The sequence below is a fragment of the Eimeria acervulina genome, genomic scaffold, assembly GCF_000499425.1.
Source record: "Eimeria acervulina Houghton genomic scaffold, Eah_scaff362, whole genome shotgun sequence".
Classification (NCBI taxonomy): Eukaryota; Apicomplexa; class Conoidasida; order Eucoccidiorida; family Eimeriidae; genus Eimeria; species Eimeria acervulina.
This window is the reverse complement of record NW_013547356.1, coordinates 5,001-20,707: the sequence shown is the minus strand read 5'-3', so window position 1 is coordinate 20,707 and position 15,707 is coordinate 5,001. Positions and strand designations below refer to the sequence as shown.

General features: G+C 47.5%; 2 protein-coding genes across 2 annotated transcripts in view; both read right to left on the bottom strand.

The window, feature by feature from the left end:
• Nucleotides 1-3,541: 3,541 nt before the first annotated feature.
• Nucleotides 3,542-7,874, bottom strand: EAH_00034920 (hypothetical protein, conserved; the record flags this gene model as incomplete). Its single annotated transcript, XM_013392132.1, has 6 exons — nt 3,542-3,647; nt 3,881-4,097; nt 4,411-4,686; nt 5,062-5,163; nt 5,648-5,728; nt 6,116-7,874. The coding sequence occupies 6 exons, from the start codon at nt 7,872-7,874 to the stop codon at nt 3,542-3,544; spliced, it is 2,541 nt and encodes an 846-aa protein (XP_013247586.1).
• Nucleotides 7,875-9,812: 1,938 nt separating this feature from the next.
• The window catches only part of EAH_00034910 (hypothetical protein, conserved), a gene marked incomplete at both ends in the record, with an annotated part of 9,790 nt that continues 3,895 nt past the window's right edge, over nt 9,813-15,707 (bottom strand). The window contains 4 exons of the mRNA XM_013392131.1: nt 9,813-10,012; nt 10,362-10,558; nt 10,693-11,568; nt 11,861-15,707. The exon at nt 11,861-15,707 is cut by the window's right edge and continues 15 nt beyond it. Coding sequence (XP_013247585.1) covers nt 9,813-10,012; nt 10,362-10,558; nt 10,693-11,568; nt 11,861-15,707 — 5,120 coding nt within the window. The remainder of the gene's footprint in view (nt 10,013-10,361; nt 10,559-10,692; nt 11,569-11,860) is intronic.

Sequence of the window (15,707 nt, the reverse complement as noted above, 5' to 3'; positions counted from 1 at the left end):
TTAATTGATAAAATTAATCTTTTGAATGCATGCATTGATCATTTGCATGCACAAATATATATATGTATATATATATATATATAATATATTATGTGCATGCAAATGAATGTAATATGCATGCATGCGTTTGTATGCATTTGTATGCATTTGCATGAATTCATTTGCAAGCAGTATGCTGCATTTGCATGCATGCATGCATATTTGTATGCATGCATACATATTTGTATGCATGCATGCATATTTCTATGCATGCATATTTGTATGCATTTGCATTGGTTAGGATGAGGGGGTTATAGTTATTGTGCTGAATAAATATCGGTTTGGGTGTATTTCTTCTTATTGAAGGAGATAATAATACTAATAAGAAGAAGAAAGGATAATAGAAAGAAAAATTATACATTCAATGGACGAAAAAATATAAATGCATGCATGCATTTGTATGCATGCATTTGCATGTAGTTCTTCAATAGGGGGGATATAAAATTATTTTATAGTAGGGGCTTTTGCTGCTTATTAGATATTTAGTTTGTGTGTATTTGTGTATGTAGTTGTTTTTGTATGTATATCTTTATGCTCTTTTCATTTATTTATTTCTTCTTTATTTCTTCTTTATTTCTTCTTACTTCTCTTGTTGTTTATTATATTATTAATGTGGGGATACACAAATACAGTAAATTTGCAGAGGTCTCTGTTGTGTATATATATAATATATATTATATATATATTATATATATTCATATGATATATATATTATATATATTAATATATAATAATATAATATTTATACGTATATGTATATTGTATATATACACTTATATTTATGTTATATATATTATATATATAATGTTAATAAATATATGTATATATGTATATATATACATATATTTATTTTTATATTATATATATAATGTTTATATATATTATATATATGTATATATGTATAATATATATTACTAGGGGATGCCTTTAAAGCAGCTTTATATCATTTCTTCTGTTTAATCTCTGGATCCTTTCGTATCGACTGTAGCGGCTGCTGTTGTTAATAATAGAACACTTCACTCTCCCTTGCAGCAGCAGCAGCAGCTGCTGCTGCATGTGCTGCTGCTGCTGCTGCTGTTGGTGCTGACCTATGTAACCAGATGTGCAGCAGCAGCAGAAAGAGCTGCAGCAGCAGCAGCAGCAGCAGCAGCGACTGCAGCAGCTCGGGAGACAACAGAACTTCTTTTATATTTATTTTATTTTCCTGTATATATTATTTGTATATATATACACATATAGGTGTATATATATATACATATATATACATACATATATATATATATATATATATATATATATATTTAGAAGAAAACAATCAAAGAGCGCACCGCTGGTAACAGCGAAACACTCAACAGCCAGTGCAGCTATTACTTTATTACTTTACTTTCAGTACTTATATAGATAGATATATAGGGATATTTCTGTATATTCATTGCCTCCACTATATATATATTATATATATGTATATACATCTAGATATGCATATACCTATATGTATAATATATATATATATATATATATGATAGGAGATGCTTTAGATTAATACGGAGAATTAATTTGCTTGGGGCGGCATCATAGCAAATAATAACTACGTTATTATAAACTCTTCGACGTGGTTTTTATATAAATAATTAAAGAAAAGAACTTGTTATATCTCTTCTTAAAGCTTCTTTAAGAAGCACCATTAAAACAATATCACTAGGGTATGCATGCATGCATGCATGCATGCATGCAGATGATGGCGTTGCATGCATGCAAATCAAACAAACTCAAAGAATAAAATAAACAACGAGTCGCTCTATCATGCAGAGCAGCACTTTTGCTGAGGGTTATTAAAGGCATTAGAAGAGATGCTTCAAGCAATAATAAATAATAAATATAATAAATATATTGAAACAAAGTAATGAAAGAAAAAGAAAGAGGAGAAGCAAAACAAAAAGAAAAAAAACAGAAGAAAAGAAAAATAAACAAAAAGAGAAGCACAAAAGAAATAAAAATAATAAAAATTAAAAAAATAATAAAAAAAATAATAATAAAAATAAAAAATAATAAAACGAAAGACGAAATATAAAATGAACAAAAATAAAAAAAGAGAAGAGGATTAAGAAGTATTAACTAAGCCAGTAAAAGGAGTTTGTAAAGATATAAAAAAAAAGATAAAGTATAAACAAAATAATAAAATGCGTTGCTATTTATAAAATAAATAAATATATTAATATTTATTTATTTTAATTTAAATAAAATTTCTCTGTCTCGCTTCGCAGAAGGAAGCCAGGGATGTTCCTGTGAAGGACCTCCTCTTCTTTCTAATAGAGGTGGTGCAGCAACAGGAATAGCAGCAGCAGCAGCAGCAGCAGCAGAAGCAGCAGCAGAAGCAGCTGAGGGAGAAGAAGAAGGAGAGGAAGCAGCAGCAGCAGCAGCAGCAGAATGTGCTGAATGTTTTTTGTGTTTGCTGTTATTCATGCTCCAGCAGGAAATGTGTTTATTTTGTTTAATAAAATTGCTGCTGCTGTTATTAGCATATATTTGTTTTTCTTTTTCTTCTGTCTCCTTCTTTGCTGAGGTGTATATATACTGCTGCTGGTTGTTTGTTGTTTTATTGTCTTGTGTTTGTATGTCTTCTTCTTTTTCTTTTCTTTCTTTTTCACATACTTCTTCTTTTTTCTCTTCCCAAAGCATTAAGTCGATTAGATACGGCCCAGCTTCTTCTTCTCTCTTAAACCTTCTCTCGCCTAAAGCAGCAGCAACTTCTAAATGAAAGCTGCTGCTCTCAGGGCAGCTACGATGCACACGAGCTCCCTCCTGCAACAGCAGCAGCAGCAGCAGCAGCAACAGCAGTGGTAACAGCAGCAACAGCAGCAGCAGTGGCAGTAGCAGCGGCAACAGCAGTAGCAGTAGCAGCAGCAGCAGCAGCAGCAACAGATTGAGTTTATTAAACAAAAGGACAAGAGATGACACCAACGGCACAAACAAACAAACTACAAAAAAATTAAATTGGTCGCCTCAGTGAAATTCTTTCTAAAAATAAATCATCAGACGCCCTCATTTGCATGCATGCATGCAGATATATAGATATATAGATATATATATATATATATATAACGTATACATTATGTATATTTATACTGTTATATATTATTATTATTAGTATTTTATATATATTATATATATATATATTATATATATATATTATATACATGCATTTTTATATATGCATGAATGCACAGCATTAAATATTTATCAATGACAGTCCGCGGATAAACACAGACAAATTAATCAAAACAAATTCAAACAAACGCATGCAAATCAATGCATGCAAATGCACTAAATGCATGCAAATGCATGCATCCTTATGACCGCATACAAACCCAAGCAAACAAATGCATGAAAAAATACATACAAACCGATGCATATATACAAACGCATGCATCAATAAAAACGCATGCAAACAAGCTGATGCATGCAAATGCATGCAAATGCATGCAAATGAATGTGAGTGTATTCATACAGCATTTTCTAACTTAATTATTTCTTCGCAGAGTTGCAGCGGCAGGCCGGGGCTGAGCAGAAGCCCTGTAGAATCCGCAGCTACCATTAATCGGTGCTTCCTGCAGCAGCAGCAGCAGCAGCAGCAGCAGAAGGAGCAGCATCAGCAGCAGCAGTGTCAGTGGGAGCAACAGCAGCAGACAGACGGAGCAGAAGCAGCAGCTGAAACTGCAGCAGAGGAAGAAGTAGCAGCACTAGCATCGACAGCACCAGCTAAGCGGTCAGCAGTTGCAACAGCAACAGCAGCAGCAGCAGCAGCAGCAGCAGCAGCAGCAGCAACAGCAGCAGCACGGACTTGACGATATGCCACTTGATGGGTTTGGAGAGTCGACTTCGTTTTGCTGCTAAAGCCTGAGCCCACGCATGCAGCAGCTGCTGCTGCAGCAGGGGCCCCTCCAGCAGCATCAGTGCAGCTGGCAGCAGCGATGCATGCAGCAGCTGCTGCTGCTGCAGCGCGCAGCAGACGCGATCCCACAGAGCAGCAAAAGGCAAACCCTTCATATCTAAATCCGCTGAAAGAAGACAGACAAAACAACAAAAAGATATTTCTTCAAGAGCTGCATGTACACCCCAACTCATCAAACAGCCGAATGAACAAAACAAATAAATATTTTTAAGCCTTCTTCTTCTTTAAAATTACTGATTACAAATAAAAATATAGACAAAGACGCAGACAGCAGATAGATAAATAAAAATCAGCAGATAAAGCAATAAGCAGATAGCAGATAAAGTCATCAAGACAGCAGACAAAGAGATATAAACAAAGACGAAGACAGCAGATAAGTAGACATAAACAAAGACAAAGACAAGCTCGTTGGGGTGTACCTGCAGCTTCAATTGCTTGTGCAGCAAATGATGATTTTAGAGTTGGAGCGGCGGCCTCCAAACGATAAAATGCAGACAGAAGAAATTCGCAGTCTCGCGCCCGCACCTGCGCAAACACAAACATGCTGCTGCTGCTAGTGCTGCTGCTGCTGCTGCTGCTAGTGCTGCTGCTGCTGCTGCTAGTGCTGCTACTGCTGCTGCTGCTGCTGCTGCTGCTGGTGGAGCTGCTGCTGCTGCTGCTGCTGGTGGAGCTGCTGCTGCTGCTGCAGCAATTACCTTTGCGCATGCACTGAGGACAGCACAGAGAACGTCGATGCGGAGCGACGAAGCAGCAGGCCGCAGCAAATGCAGCAGACTGCAATAAAATGAAGAATCCTGCAGCAGCAAACAGCAGCACTTTATGTTCTTGTTATGAAGCCTCCTTTTCTGCTTCTCTCCTCTGCTTATTCTTAACCGCAAACAATACAAAAACACTTCCTGCATTAATGCATGCATCCATGCATGCATAATGCAGCAGCAGCAGCAACAACAGCAAGATCAACAGCAGTAGTAACAGCAACAGCAGCAACAGCAGCAGTAGCAACAGCAGTAACAACAGCAGCATCAGCAGTAACAGCAGCAGCAGCAGCAGCAACAGCAGCAACACGCTACCTCTAAGCCTGCGTCTGCGAGTCCACAGAGGATACGGGCGGCTAACAGCGGAGACATCGAAAGCGCAAGCGAACGCCGGGCCGACATAAACAGCAAATACTCCTGCCATGCTGCAGCAGCAAAGCAGCAACAGCAGCAGCAACAAAAGAAACTGCAGCAGCAGCAGCAGCAAAAAAGCGATAACAGCAGTAGAAACAAAACACAAAGGCATCAACACCCAGTAGCAGCATACAGACAGCAGGACCAAGAGACAGCTGCAGCAACATACCGCAGCAGCAGCAACAGACAGCAGCAGCAACAGGCAGCAGCAGCAGAAAGATAGCAGCACCGGCAAGGCCGTCTATACAGGAGGAGCAGGACAACCAACAACGAAGCTAAAAAAGATAAACAAAACGACTAACAACGCATCTCTAAAAACAAACTCAAAACAAACAAACAAACAAACAAACAAACGTCTCTGTCTGTGTTGCAGCCTTTTGTATTTCTTGTTGAAAGTTTTTCTTCTTTAAGTGCATGCAAATCCAGGAGTTCAAAGATATTTATTTTATTGTTTTAATTATTTAATTAATTCTTCTGCTCCTCTCACCCGCTAGAGGCTGCCCAAAGGCAGAAGCGGCGAATATTATGTTGGAGGTTTCTATAGCGTCTAACTCTTCAATGCGCTCACCTTTGCAGCAAAACAAACAAACAAACAAACAAACAAACAAACAAACAAATGCAGCAAACAAATGCAGCAAACAAATGCAGCAAACAAATGCAGCAGATTTATTTCAATAAAACAAACGACAAACAACAAACAAATAAACAAACGAAAACAACAAAGCCCCAATAGAGTCGAATGCATGTAGATACAAAAAGAAGAGAAACAAATTAAAATACAAACAAACAAATATATACAACAAATATACAGCATACAGATATCGGCTCCAGTTATTACACAAACTTTTGCGGTGTACATACACCTAAAAACACCTCCCCTTGACCCCAGCCTCCTGCAGTGCGGTGTATATCATTGATATTCATTCATTTCAATTACTTTATTCAAATGCCTCACCAACGCAGTCAGCCACAGCCGCAAGAATATCAGCGCTGTTTTCTCTTAATGCAGCAGAGCCACAGTGCTGCAGCCAACCCAACAGCGGCAGCACAAATGCAGCAACTCGAAGAGGAAACTCCACACCAGAAGAAACCGTCAAGCTGCTGCTGCTGCTGCTGCTGCTGCTGCTGCCGCTCGTGGTGGTGATGGTGCTGGTGCAGGGGGTGGTGCTGCTGCTGCTATCGCTGCTGCTGATGATGCTGTCGGTGGTGCTGGCGTTGCTGCTGCTGCCGTCTGGTTGATCTTCTGCTAACAGATCGTTGAGGTTGCGTTGCTGCTGAAGCAGAGGTGGGCGTGCGGCTATCAGCAGCTGCAGCAGCAGCGGCTCCATTTGCAAAGAAGACAGCAGACCTCGCGGTCGCTGGGTGCTAAGGTGTATCAAAGCCCCAAGCGCATGCAGCAGCGAGGAGGGAGGTAGCTGCTGCGCTCTCTCAGCAAGGCAGTCTACACTGTGCTGCAGCAGCTGCAGCAGCAACTCCGACAGTACATTTCCTGACAAGGCGGCGCCTGAAGAGGAAGACGCAGCACTTCCCCCCGCTGCCCCAGCAGCAGCAGTAGTACGAGCAGCAACAACGGTAGGAGCAGCAGAAGAAGCAGCAGAAACATCTGCTGCAACAACAGAGTGCAGCAATGCCACTGCTGCAGAAGCTTCATCTTCACCAAAGCCATCTCGTAGTTGCTGCTGCTGCTGCTGCTGCAGCCTCCTGATAATGGGTAACAGCTGCAGCAACTCTCCCTTCAGCAGCTGCAGCCGGAACTGCGGCGATCTGTCTGCTGCCTTTGCGCAACTCAGCAGCAAAAGAGAAATTGAAGATGGCGAAGTTTTCGCACTGACATCAGACGGTGGAGCTTCGGGGTGTACATACACTGCAGAGACATCTGGAGGGACTAAGAGAGGCAAAATAATCGGTTTCAAGCCAGCACCCTGCTCGTGCTGCAGTTGCTGCTGCTGGTGCTGCTGCTGCTGCTGCTCTTGCTTCTGCTGCTGCCACTGTTTAGTCTTAGTCCGAAGGCGTATGCGTTGTTTGTCTAATTCTAGAAATGCAACTCGACGAGAAGGGAGGCCCCAAGCAGCAGCAAAAAGGGGCTCGAGGGTATGCGCAGGTATTTGCTGCTGCTGGCCGTCATCATACGAACTCAAGTCATCTCCCCATAAATCTGAAGCAGCATCTGCTGCTGCTGTTGCTGTTGCTGCATTTGCAGCAACAACAGCATCAAGTATAGCAGTAAGGGAGGCATCTACAGATATGGCTGAACCCGCTCCCTTCTCCACGAGCTGCTCGACGGCTCTTTGCGTCAAATCCTTCGCTGTGAGGTGCGCACATGCAGAAGAAGATTCAAATATCAGCCGGCTCTGTGTACGGTTGGCCCACTTCAGATTTAGGTGTTCCTGCCTCCTCGGGAGCGAAGGAGGAAGCCAATATGCAACGCTCTCACTGCTGCTGCAGATGCTGCTGCTGCTGTTCCATTTCCCGTGGAGGAGCTGTGGGTAGTCACTGAAGCCGAGGCGGCCCTTCAGTGCCCATGGCTTCGCTGTCTTGTTCACACCTCCGCGAGGCCGGATGTAAGGAGGCTGACGTTGCTCGGGGGAAGTGGAAAGGAAGAAAGAAATAACTGGAGATGAGGAAACTGCATCAAATCGGGGAGCTATGAAGGGCGAACGACAGAAAATGCATGCAGCCCTCGAGAAATCAGTTGAGGACGTGCGGACGTGCATTCTGAATATGAGTGGTGGAGCATCATGCTGAATAAACACGGAATTAAAAATTCAGAGCAATGAACTCTTCAAAGGAGAAAGAGAGGGGAACACGCATAAAATGTCTGAGAAATAAGCGAAGAATCGCATTTCAAGGCCACTTGAAGCGGTGGTTACCAGAAGAATAAATTTGAATTACCGTCATTAAGTTCAAGTTCAGAACCTGCAAGGAAGCTGCCTATACACCTGAATTCTTCAGGTGTATCGGGAGGTGTCCAATGAAGGAAAGCTGAACATCTACTGCATGACATATGGCGTTATATCGAGAAAATGAACGCAAAAATTACTAAATTAATTATATTTATTTGCATATTTATGTAATAATTTAAATTTAATTCAAACTCACCCAGGCATAACTACTGAAAAATCTTCAGCATCGATATTTCCAACGTCGGTCTGGGGGGCCCCCCAAGGGCCCCGCGATCTTCGATTGAATGCTGCAGCCTCTCTATATATAATCAAGCACATATGTATATTTATATATTTATATATTTGTGTATTCGAAAATATGCATAAATGTGTGCACTTTCTCGCTCATTATGTATGTTGGTGTAAAGTATGTAAGTCCATAGATAACTTGATGGGGGGAGAGCTGCGAAAATAGGAAACACTTCCTTGTCAGTTAACTCATATGGACGGACGTTGAGTGATATGAAGACTGCCAAAAGGGAATTTTCCTGCAGTTCTACGGACAACAATAATAATGATAATAATGATGATAATAATAATAATAGTAACAATAGTAATAATAATAATAATAATAATAAAGATAATTGTAATAATAATAATAATAATAATAATAATAATAATAATAATAATAATAAAGATAATCGTAATAATAATAAGAGTAATAAACCAATAATAATAATAACAATAATAATAATACTGAGGTTAATTTCTACTTCCTCTCGAGCAGTTTCTGAAGGTTTGTGCTTGTTAATGAAATTATCAATAGTCCTCTTCTAACTACCATTACACTCTCTTTCTAGCTGCGGGACTTCTGCTCCCTTTCCTTCTCCCCAAGCCATCATTGTTGATATTAACGATGCATACAAACACCCCAAGTGAGGGTACAGCGGAACAGGGATTTATGCCTACGTGGCTGCATGCGTGCATGCGTGCATGCATGCATGCATATGCGTAAACAGCTCTCCGCTGCTGTTGACTCGAGCATCTCCTCTGAAGTTTCTCCCTGCCAAGAGCAGCCCGAATTGAATCCAGTGTACGGGTGTAGTTAGCTATCTAGACAGAGCAGCAGCTAGCTAGTTTTGCATGCGTGTAGCTAGCTCGTCGCTTAGCTAGCCATCTGTGCATGCGTACACTCGAAATATGGAGTAGTTAAATGAAGTACCTTCAGGAGGAATGACATCCTTAAAGAACAAATTAAAAAAAAAATAATAGTAATAATAATAGTACTAATAATAATAATAAAATACTTCTACCCTAACACAGACACACAGAGCATGTCGGCGAGCAAACATTAAAGTAATAAAAGACAGCAAAACTACGTGGGGCTTCAAAGGCAAAGAGAAGAAGCGAACGAAAATATATTTTTAATAGAAAATGCAGCAAACGCATGCATTTAAAAATGCATGCAAGCCCAGTTCAGTGAGGTGTAACGAACGGCTGTAGGTAGAATTTCACGCAAAGCCAATTGAAACAAAATGAGTTTCCGCTGTCTTTGATAAAAAACCCTAAATAATCATAAGACACAGACCTGCACATGGATGCATGTATGCATGCATGCATGCATGCATGCATGCATGCATGCATGGATAGATCTTTACTGCGGTGAAGATAATCTGCTGTTGCTGCAGCTTTTGCTGCTATTGCTGCTTCTGCTCCTGCTTCTGCTGCTGCTGCTGCTGCTGCTGCTGCTGCTGCTGCTGCTGTTTGTGTTTATGCGCGTCCTCTGTAGAGATGGTTTGCACAGAACTCATCAAAGACTTCAAGCAGCGCTGTCCGCGATCCCTCTCTAAGCTGCGAAGACACCTCAGCAATTATTCGCCCGCCTTCTTCTGCTGCTGCTGCGCCCATCATTAATTCAAAACCAAGAGACAGCAAACGCGAGCTAAGCACCTGCTGACGTTCCCTCTCCGCTGAACAAACAACAGCAACAGCAGCAGCAGCAACAGCAGCAGTAGCAGCAACTGCAGCACCAATAGGGTATGCGTATAAGCAACAAAGATATGAAAGCTTGCACGCAGCTGCACGGAACTCTGTGAAACCGAATGAACTCCAGCAAAAGCAGCAGCAGCAGCAGCAGTAGCAGCAGCACAAACAGCAGCAGCTGCAGCAGCCGCGACTAAAAGGCACTGAGCTATCATATGGCGCGGGGCTGCTTAGGATTTGATACGCATGCATGTTCTTCTACTCCAACTACCACAGCAGCAGCAGCAGCAGCAGCAGCAGCAGCAGCAGCAAGAAGGTGCCTATTAAGGCATTTACCCGGCACCATGCGGACGTTGCCTGCTGCTTTTGCTGCTGCTGCTGCTGCTGCTGTGGTGGCTGATCCCTGCAGCAGCCGCTGCCGCAAGTCAAGTGCTTCAGCAGCTAAGAACAGCAGCATGCGTTTGCTGCTGCTGCTGCGGTTAGCGAGAGAAGCAGTAACGCGCCCCCAGGTCTCCAGTGCATCATCAAAGACCCTACAAACAGCAGCAGCAGCAGCAGCAGCAGCAGCAGCAGCATTAGAAGGCGGACACAGAAACAGGAGCAGCAGCAGAAGTCGCAGACAGCAGCGGGGAGGGTCTAAGTGCTGCTACAAACAAAAACAGATTACCTTCGGTCATGGAGACGCGGCAGCAACTGCAGCAAACGCAGCAGCAGCAGCAAAACCGTCTGCTGCTGCCGCTGCAGAGGGGTGAATTCATGCGACCGCCACAGAGACACCAACATGATGCTGCAGCTTCTTAAGGCTGCTCGGCCAGCTATATTCGCGAGTTGCTGCTGCTCCTGCTGCTCCTGTTGCTGCTGCTGCTGCTGCTGTTGCTGCTGCGGCTGCTGCTGCTGCATGCATCGCAGTGTCTCTGCAGCATCGTCAGCTTCGGCGAATTCGAGGGCCCCTCTGGCGAAGTCCATCATGGCGTCTGCCACTCCTTCCAGTTGCTGCTGCTGCTGCTGCTGCTGCTGCTGCCCTGCGGGGTCCTGACTCGCCCTAAGTTGTTTTGCTGCAGGCCGTCTGCCAGCAGCTAAAAGGCAGCAGCAGCGAAATGTCTCTGCTAAAAATTGAGCGCTGCGGGAGCAGCACCAACCCAACAAACAAGACACCCGCTGCTGCTGTTGCTGCTGCTGCTGCTGCTGTAGCAAGGGTAGTGAGGCGTATAAGCCGGTGCTTGTCGCTGCTGTGTTGGCTGCTTGGAGCAGCTGTAGCAGCTGCAGCACCAGATGTGCAGCAGCAAGCAGCGTCTGCTGCAGCTGGTTGCTGCTTTTGTTTTGCTGTCGAAGGCATCTCGCTAATTCGGTTCGCTGCAGCACGAGGGCCCACAGTGCCTGAGCGCAAGCAGCAGCTTCCAGCGCCGCCTCCTCTAGCTGCTGCTGCTGCTGCTGCTGCTGCTGCTGCAGGGTCTCTAGCGCAGCTTGCATTGCCTCTGTCAGCTGCGCAGCGACTTGGGTGAACAAATGACGGGGCAAGCCCACGACCAGGGAGGCCCAGCAGCTGCAGCAGCACACATCGCAGCAGCAGCAGCCGCAGTAGCAGCAGGAGCAGCAGGAGGTAATAGCAACAGCGGCAGAAGGAGCAGAAGCAGAGGTAGCAGGGACCGCAGCAGCAGGAGCAACAGGCGACAGCCTTATGAAAGCATTCTCGATAGATCTGGCGAAGGGCCAGCAACAGCAGCAGCAACAGCAGCAGCAGCAGCAGCAGCAGCAGCAGGATCTCTGAAGGCCCCGTCAGCAGTAGGATTAGTCGATGGGGTGTACATACACCTCAGCTGCTGCAGTTATCTTACTTGTCGCTGGGCAAGTAGAAGCAGCAGAAGTCTTCTAGGCTTGTCTGCTGCTCCTGCTGCAGCAGCGCAGCCAGCAGCTGCTGCAGCGCCACAAAGGAAGGGCTAGGAGACGCAAGAGAGTGCAGCTGCTGCTGCGCTTCTGCTCGAGGTGCTGCAGCAACAGCAGCACCAGTTGGTGCTCCAGCAGCAGGAGACGCAGAAGCAACCGCAGCAGCAACGTGCTGCTTCAAATCGTACTTAGTTGTATGCAGCAGCAAAACTGTTAGCCTGGACATCAAAACCCTGCAATGCCCCCCGTCACTGCGCTGCTGCTGCTGCTGCTGCTGCTGCTGCTGCTCCTCTGCGTGCTCCTCGTGCTGCTGCTGTCCTTGTTCTTCTTGCTGCTGCTGCAGCTGCTGCTGCCTTTCCAAGGCAGCAAAGTGCTTCATGGCTCCACTCCAGTGTATGCACAGCAGCAGCAACAGCCGCATGCAGCTACGCTGAAGGCGGAGGCAGCCCTCAGCAGCAGCAGCAGCAGCAGCAGAATTAGCAGCAGCAGAATCTGCAAGAGGCCCGTCTATAAGCAGAAGCCGCTGCAGCCTATCAAGAAGCTGCAGCAGCTTCTTAGGTCGAGGTGAAGAGACAGACGGCTGCTGCTGCAGCAGCAACAGAGATTGATGTGTACGTACACTGCAGCGGCACACCACCAATGCAGATATCTTAGACTGCTCCTGCTGCGGCAGCTGCAACTGCTGCTGCTGCTGCTGCTGCTGCTTTAGCTGCTGCTTCGGCTGCTCTGCCCCATGCTCAGCCTCGTCAGGATCGTCTGTCCCTGCTGCAGCAGCAGCAGGTGCTGCTGCTGCTGCTGCAGCTCTGCGCTGCAGAAGCCATACCCCCAGCAGCTGCTGCTGCTGCAGCAACTCTAATAAAACTGCTGCCATGTGCATCCAAGGGCCGCTCAAAGCCGGCTCAGCCCTACTTGCTGTTGCTGCTGCTGCTGCTGGTGTTGCTGCTGCTGGTGTTGCTGCTGCTGGTGCTGCTGCTGCTGGTGCAGCAGCAGCGGTTGCGAAGCTGAGGACAGAGGCAGCAGCAAGGCGTTCGTCTAAAGCAGTAGCAACAGCAGCAACAACAACTGCGAGTTGCGAGCGAGCAGCATCAGGCGGCAGCACAGCCAACACCTCCTGCAGCACTCCTTGTTGCTGCTGTTGCTGCTGCTGTTGCTGCTGCTGCTCCTCTGTCTTCGGGGCCTTTACTCGCAGCAAAAATGGCTGCGCCCAGGCTGCAGCAAGCGCATGCAGTGACGCATACACCGTAAGGGGCAGAAGCAGCAGCATCTGCTGCTGCTGCTGCTGCAGCTCGGTGCTGCCTTCTTTACTACTAATTGCATCAACAATACGCGCAGCAAAGTCTGCTGCTGCGCTGCTGCACCAACAAACCAACGCTGCTGCGTCGTTCTTTCGTAGGGCTCTTCTCAACTGCTTCTGCTGCTGCTGCTGCTGCTGCTCGTCAACGTCTGCAGCGGGCAGCGGCAGCAGCAAAGCAGCAGCAGCAGCAACTGCAGCAACCGCTCCCTTCCCCTCTGCTGCTGCATCTGCACCAGCAGCAGCCCACAAGACATTTGCTGCTGCCTCTGCTGCTTCCACCACTGCCGTAAGGCTGCTGCTGCTACTGTTGTTGCTGCTGCTGCTGCTGGCTGCTGCTGCTGCAGCATGCGCGAGGGAAGACAAGATCTGCTGCAGCCCGCAGCCATTTAGCAGGGCTGCATCCGCCCAGAGGTTTGCTGCTGCTGCTGCTGCTGCTGCTGCTCCGCAGCAGCAAACTTGTCGCAGCGCGCTGCTGACAGCAGCAGCTGCACTGATGAGTAGGTCTCGGTGCTCTGTGTGCAGAAGCAGCAGATGCTGCTGTTGCTGCTGCTGCTGCTGTTGCTGTTGCTGCAGGTGCTGCTGCAGCAAGCTCGTTGTAGCCTGCAGCGCCCCCCACAGTGCAGCAGCAAACTGCTGCAGCGCCTCATCTCCAGCGCATGCACAGACTTCAGAAGGAAGTGCATCAGCTATCCCCAAACATATCTCTCGCAAAGCAGCAACAGCTGCTACTCGCCTGCTGCATGCACCTGCTGCTGCTGCTGCTGCTGCTGCAGCTGCTGCTGTGGGTGTCACCGTCTCTTTGCAGATTCGCTGCCTTTTCTGCTGGACTGGAAAGGCATCTGCTTCTGCTGCTGCTGCTGCTGCTGCACTCTTATCCTTATCTTCATCGTCAGCAGCAGCAGCAGCTGCTGCTGCTGACTCCACTAAGACAGCAGCACGAAGCAGCAGCAAAGCAGCAGCACTCCGCTCCTCCAGCAGCTCCGGCGGCAGTGACCACTGCAGCACAACCCGCTGCGCAGCCGATGTCGCAGCAGCAGCAGCAGCAGCTGCTGCTGCTGCTGCAGAACCACCCGCCCGAGGGACAGCAGCAGCTGCTGCTGCTGCAGCTGCTGCTGCTGGCAGAGGGTCCTGCATGCAGCGCTTAGCAGCCCCAGCGAGAATGCATGCACTCATACTTCTCTGAGAGACGCAGCAATGTGTAGAAGCCCTAGCTTTTGCTGCAGCAGCAGGAACAAGAGAAAAGAGCAGCGGCAGGTGAGGCTGCAGCCAGTGGGTCTCTGCTGTTGCTGTTGCTGCTGCTGCTGCTGCTGCTGCTGGTGCCGTTGAAGGCGGCGATGCTGCTGTGATGCGGTGCTCATGTGTCTCCTTGCTGCAGCAGCAGCAGCTGTGGAGTTGCTGCAGCAACAGACGCGCAACGCGCTTCCTCATATGCTGCAGCCCGACTTCCTGCTGCAGCAGCAGCAGCAGCACTGCTGCTTTGCTAGCAGCAGATGCTGCAGCATCTTGACAGCTCTCTTCTTGTTGCAGCTGCTGACGCGACTGCTGTCTCTTTTTGCATTGCTGCTGTTGCTGCTGCTGCTGCTCAGAGTCTTCAGCAGCAGCTTCCTGCAGCAAGTCAAGCAGCAGCAGCTGCTCCAGGCGCTGCAGCGCTCGCGTCTGCTGCAGCTGCAGGAGCTGCTGCTGCTGGTGAAGCTGAAAAAGAGCCTGCTGCTGCTGCTGTTGCTGCTGCTGCTGCCTTTGCTGCCTTTGCTGCTGCTGCTGCGCTTCCGCCCCCTTGGCGGCTTCAGACTGGGAGAGTTGCAGCAGCAACTGCTGCTGCTGCTGCTGCTGTTGCTGTTTCTGCTGCTGCAGAGCCCGCGTCGTCTGCGTGACACTGAGAACAGCCGCAGCCAACGCTGCAGCATCGGATGCACTCGGCGCTGCAGCAGCAGCAGCAGCATCAGCAGCAGCATCAGCAGCTTCGTCGTCAGCAGCCTGAGGTGTATCTGCAGCAAGAAAAGGAGCAGCAAAGGACCTCACGTGCCGCAGCAGCAAACAAACAGAAAGGCGAAGTCTATCGCAGCTTCTCAATAGAAGCTGCAGCAGCAGAGCCATCTGCTGCTGCTGCTGCTGCTGCTGCTGCTGCTGCTGCTGCTTGATTGCTGCAGCGAATTGCTGCAGCAGCGGCTTCAGCTCAATGATGGGGGCCGTGGCGGCAGCTGCAGCTTCAATAGAGGCAGGCAGCAGCAGCTCCTGCTGCTGCTGCGGCTGCTGCTGCAGCCCCCGCAGGAAGGAGCCCATCATAAGCTGCGCTGCAGCAGCATTAATCACCAACGTAGCGAAGCCGCCGTCAACGTGCTGCTGCTGCTGCTGCTGATGCTGCTGCTGCTGGAAGCCCCGCACGAGCGCAGTCGTGCAGTGCAGCAGCAGCTGCTGCATGCGCTGCAGCAGCAGCGGCAGCTGCGAAGCCAGCGCTGCTCTTGCTGCTGCGGAGACAGTCTCCTCAAAGGAAAACCGCAGCGCGA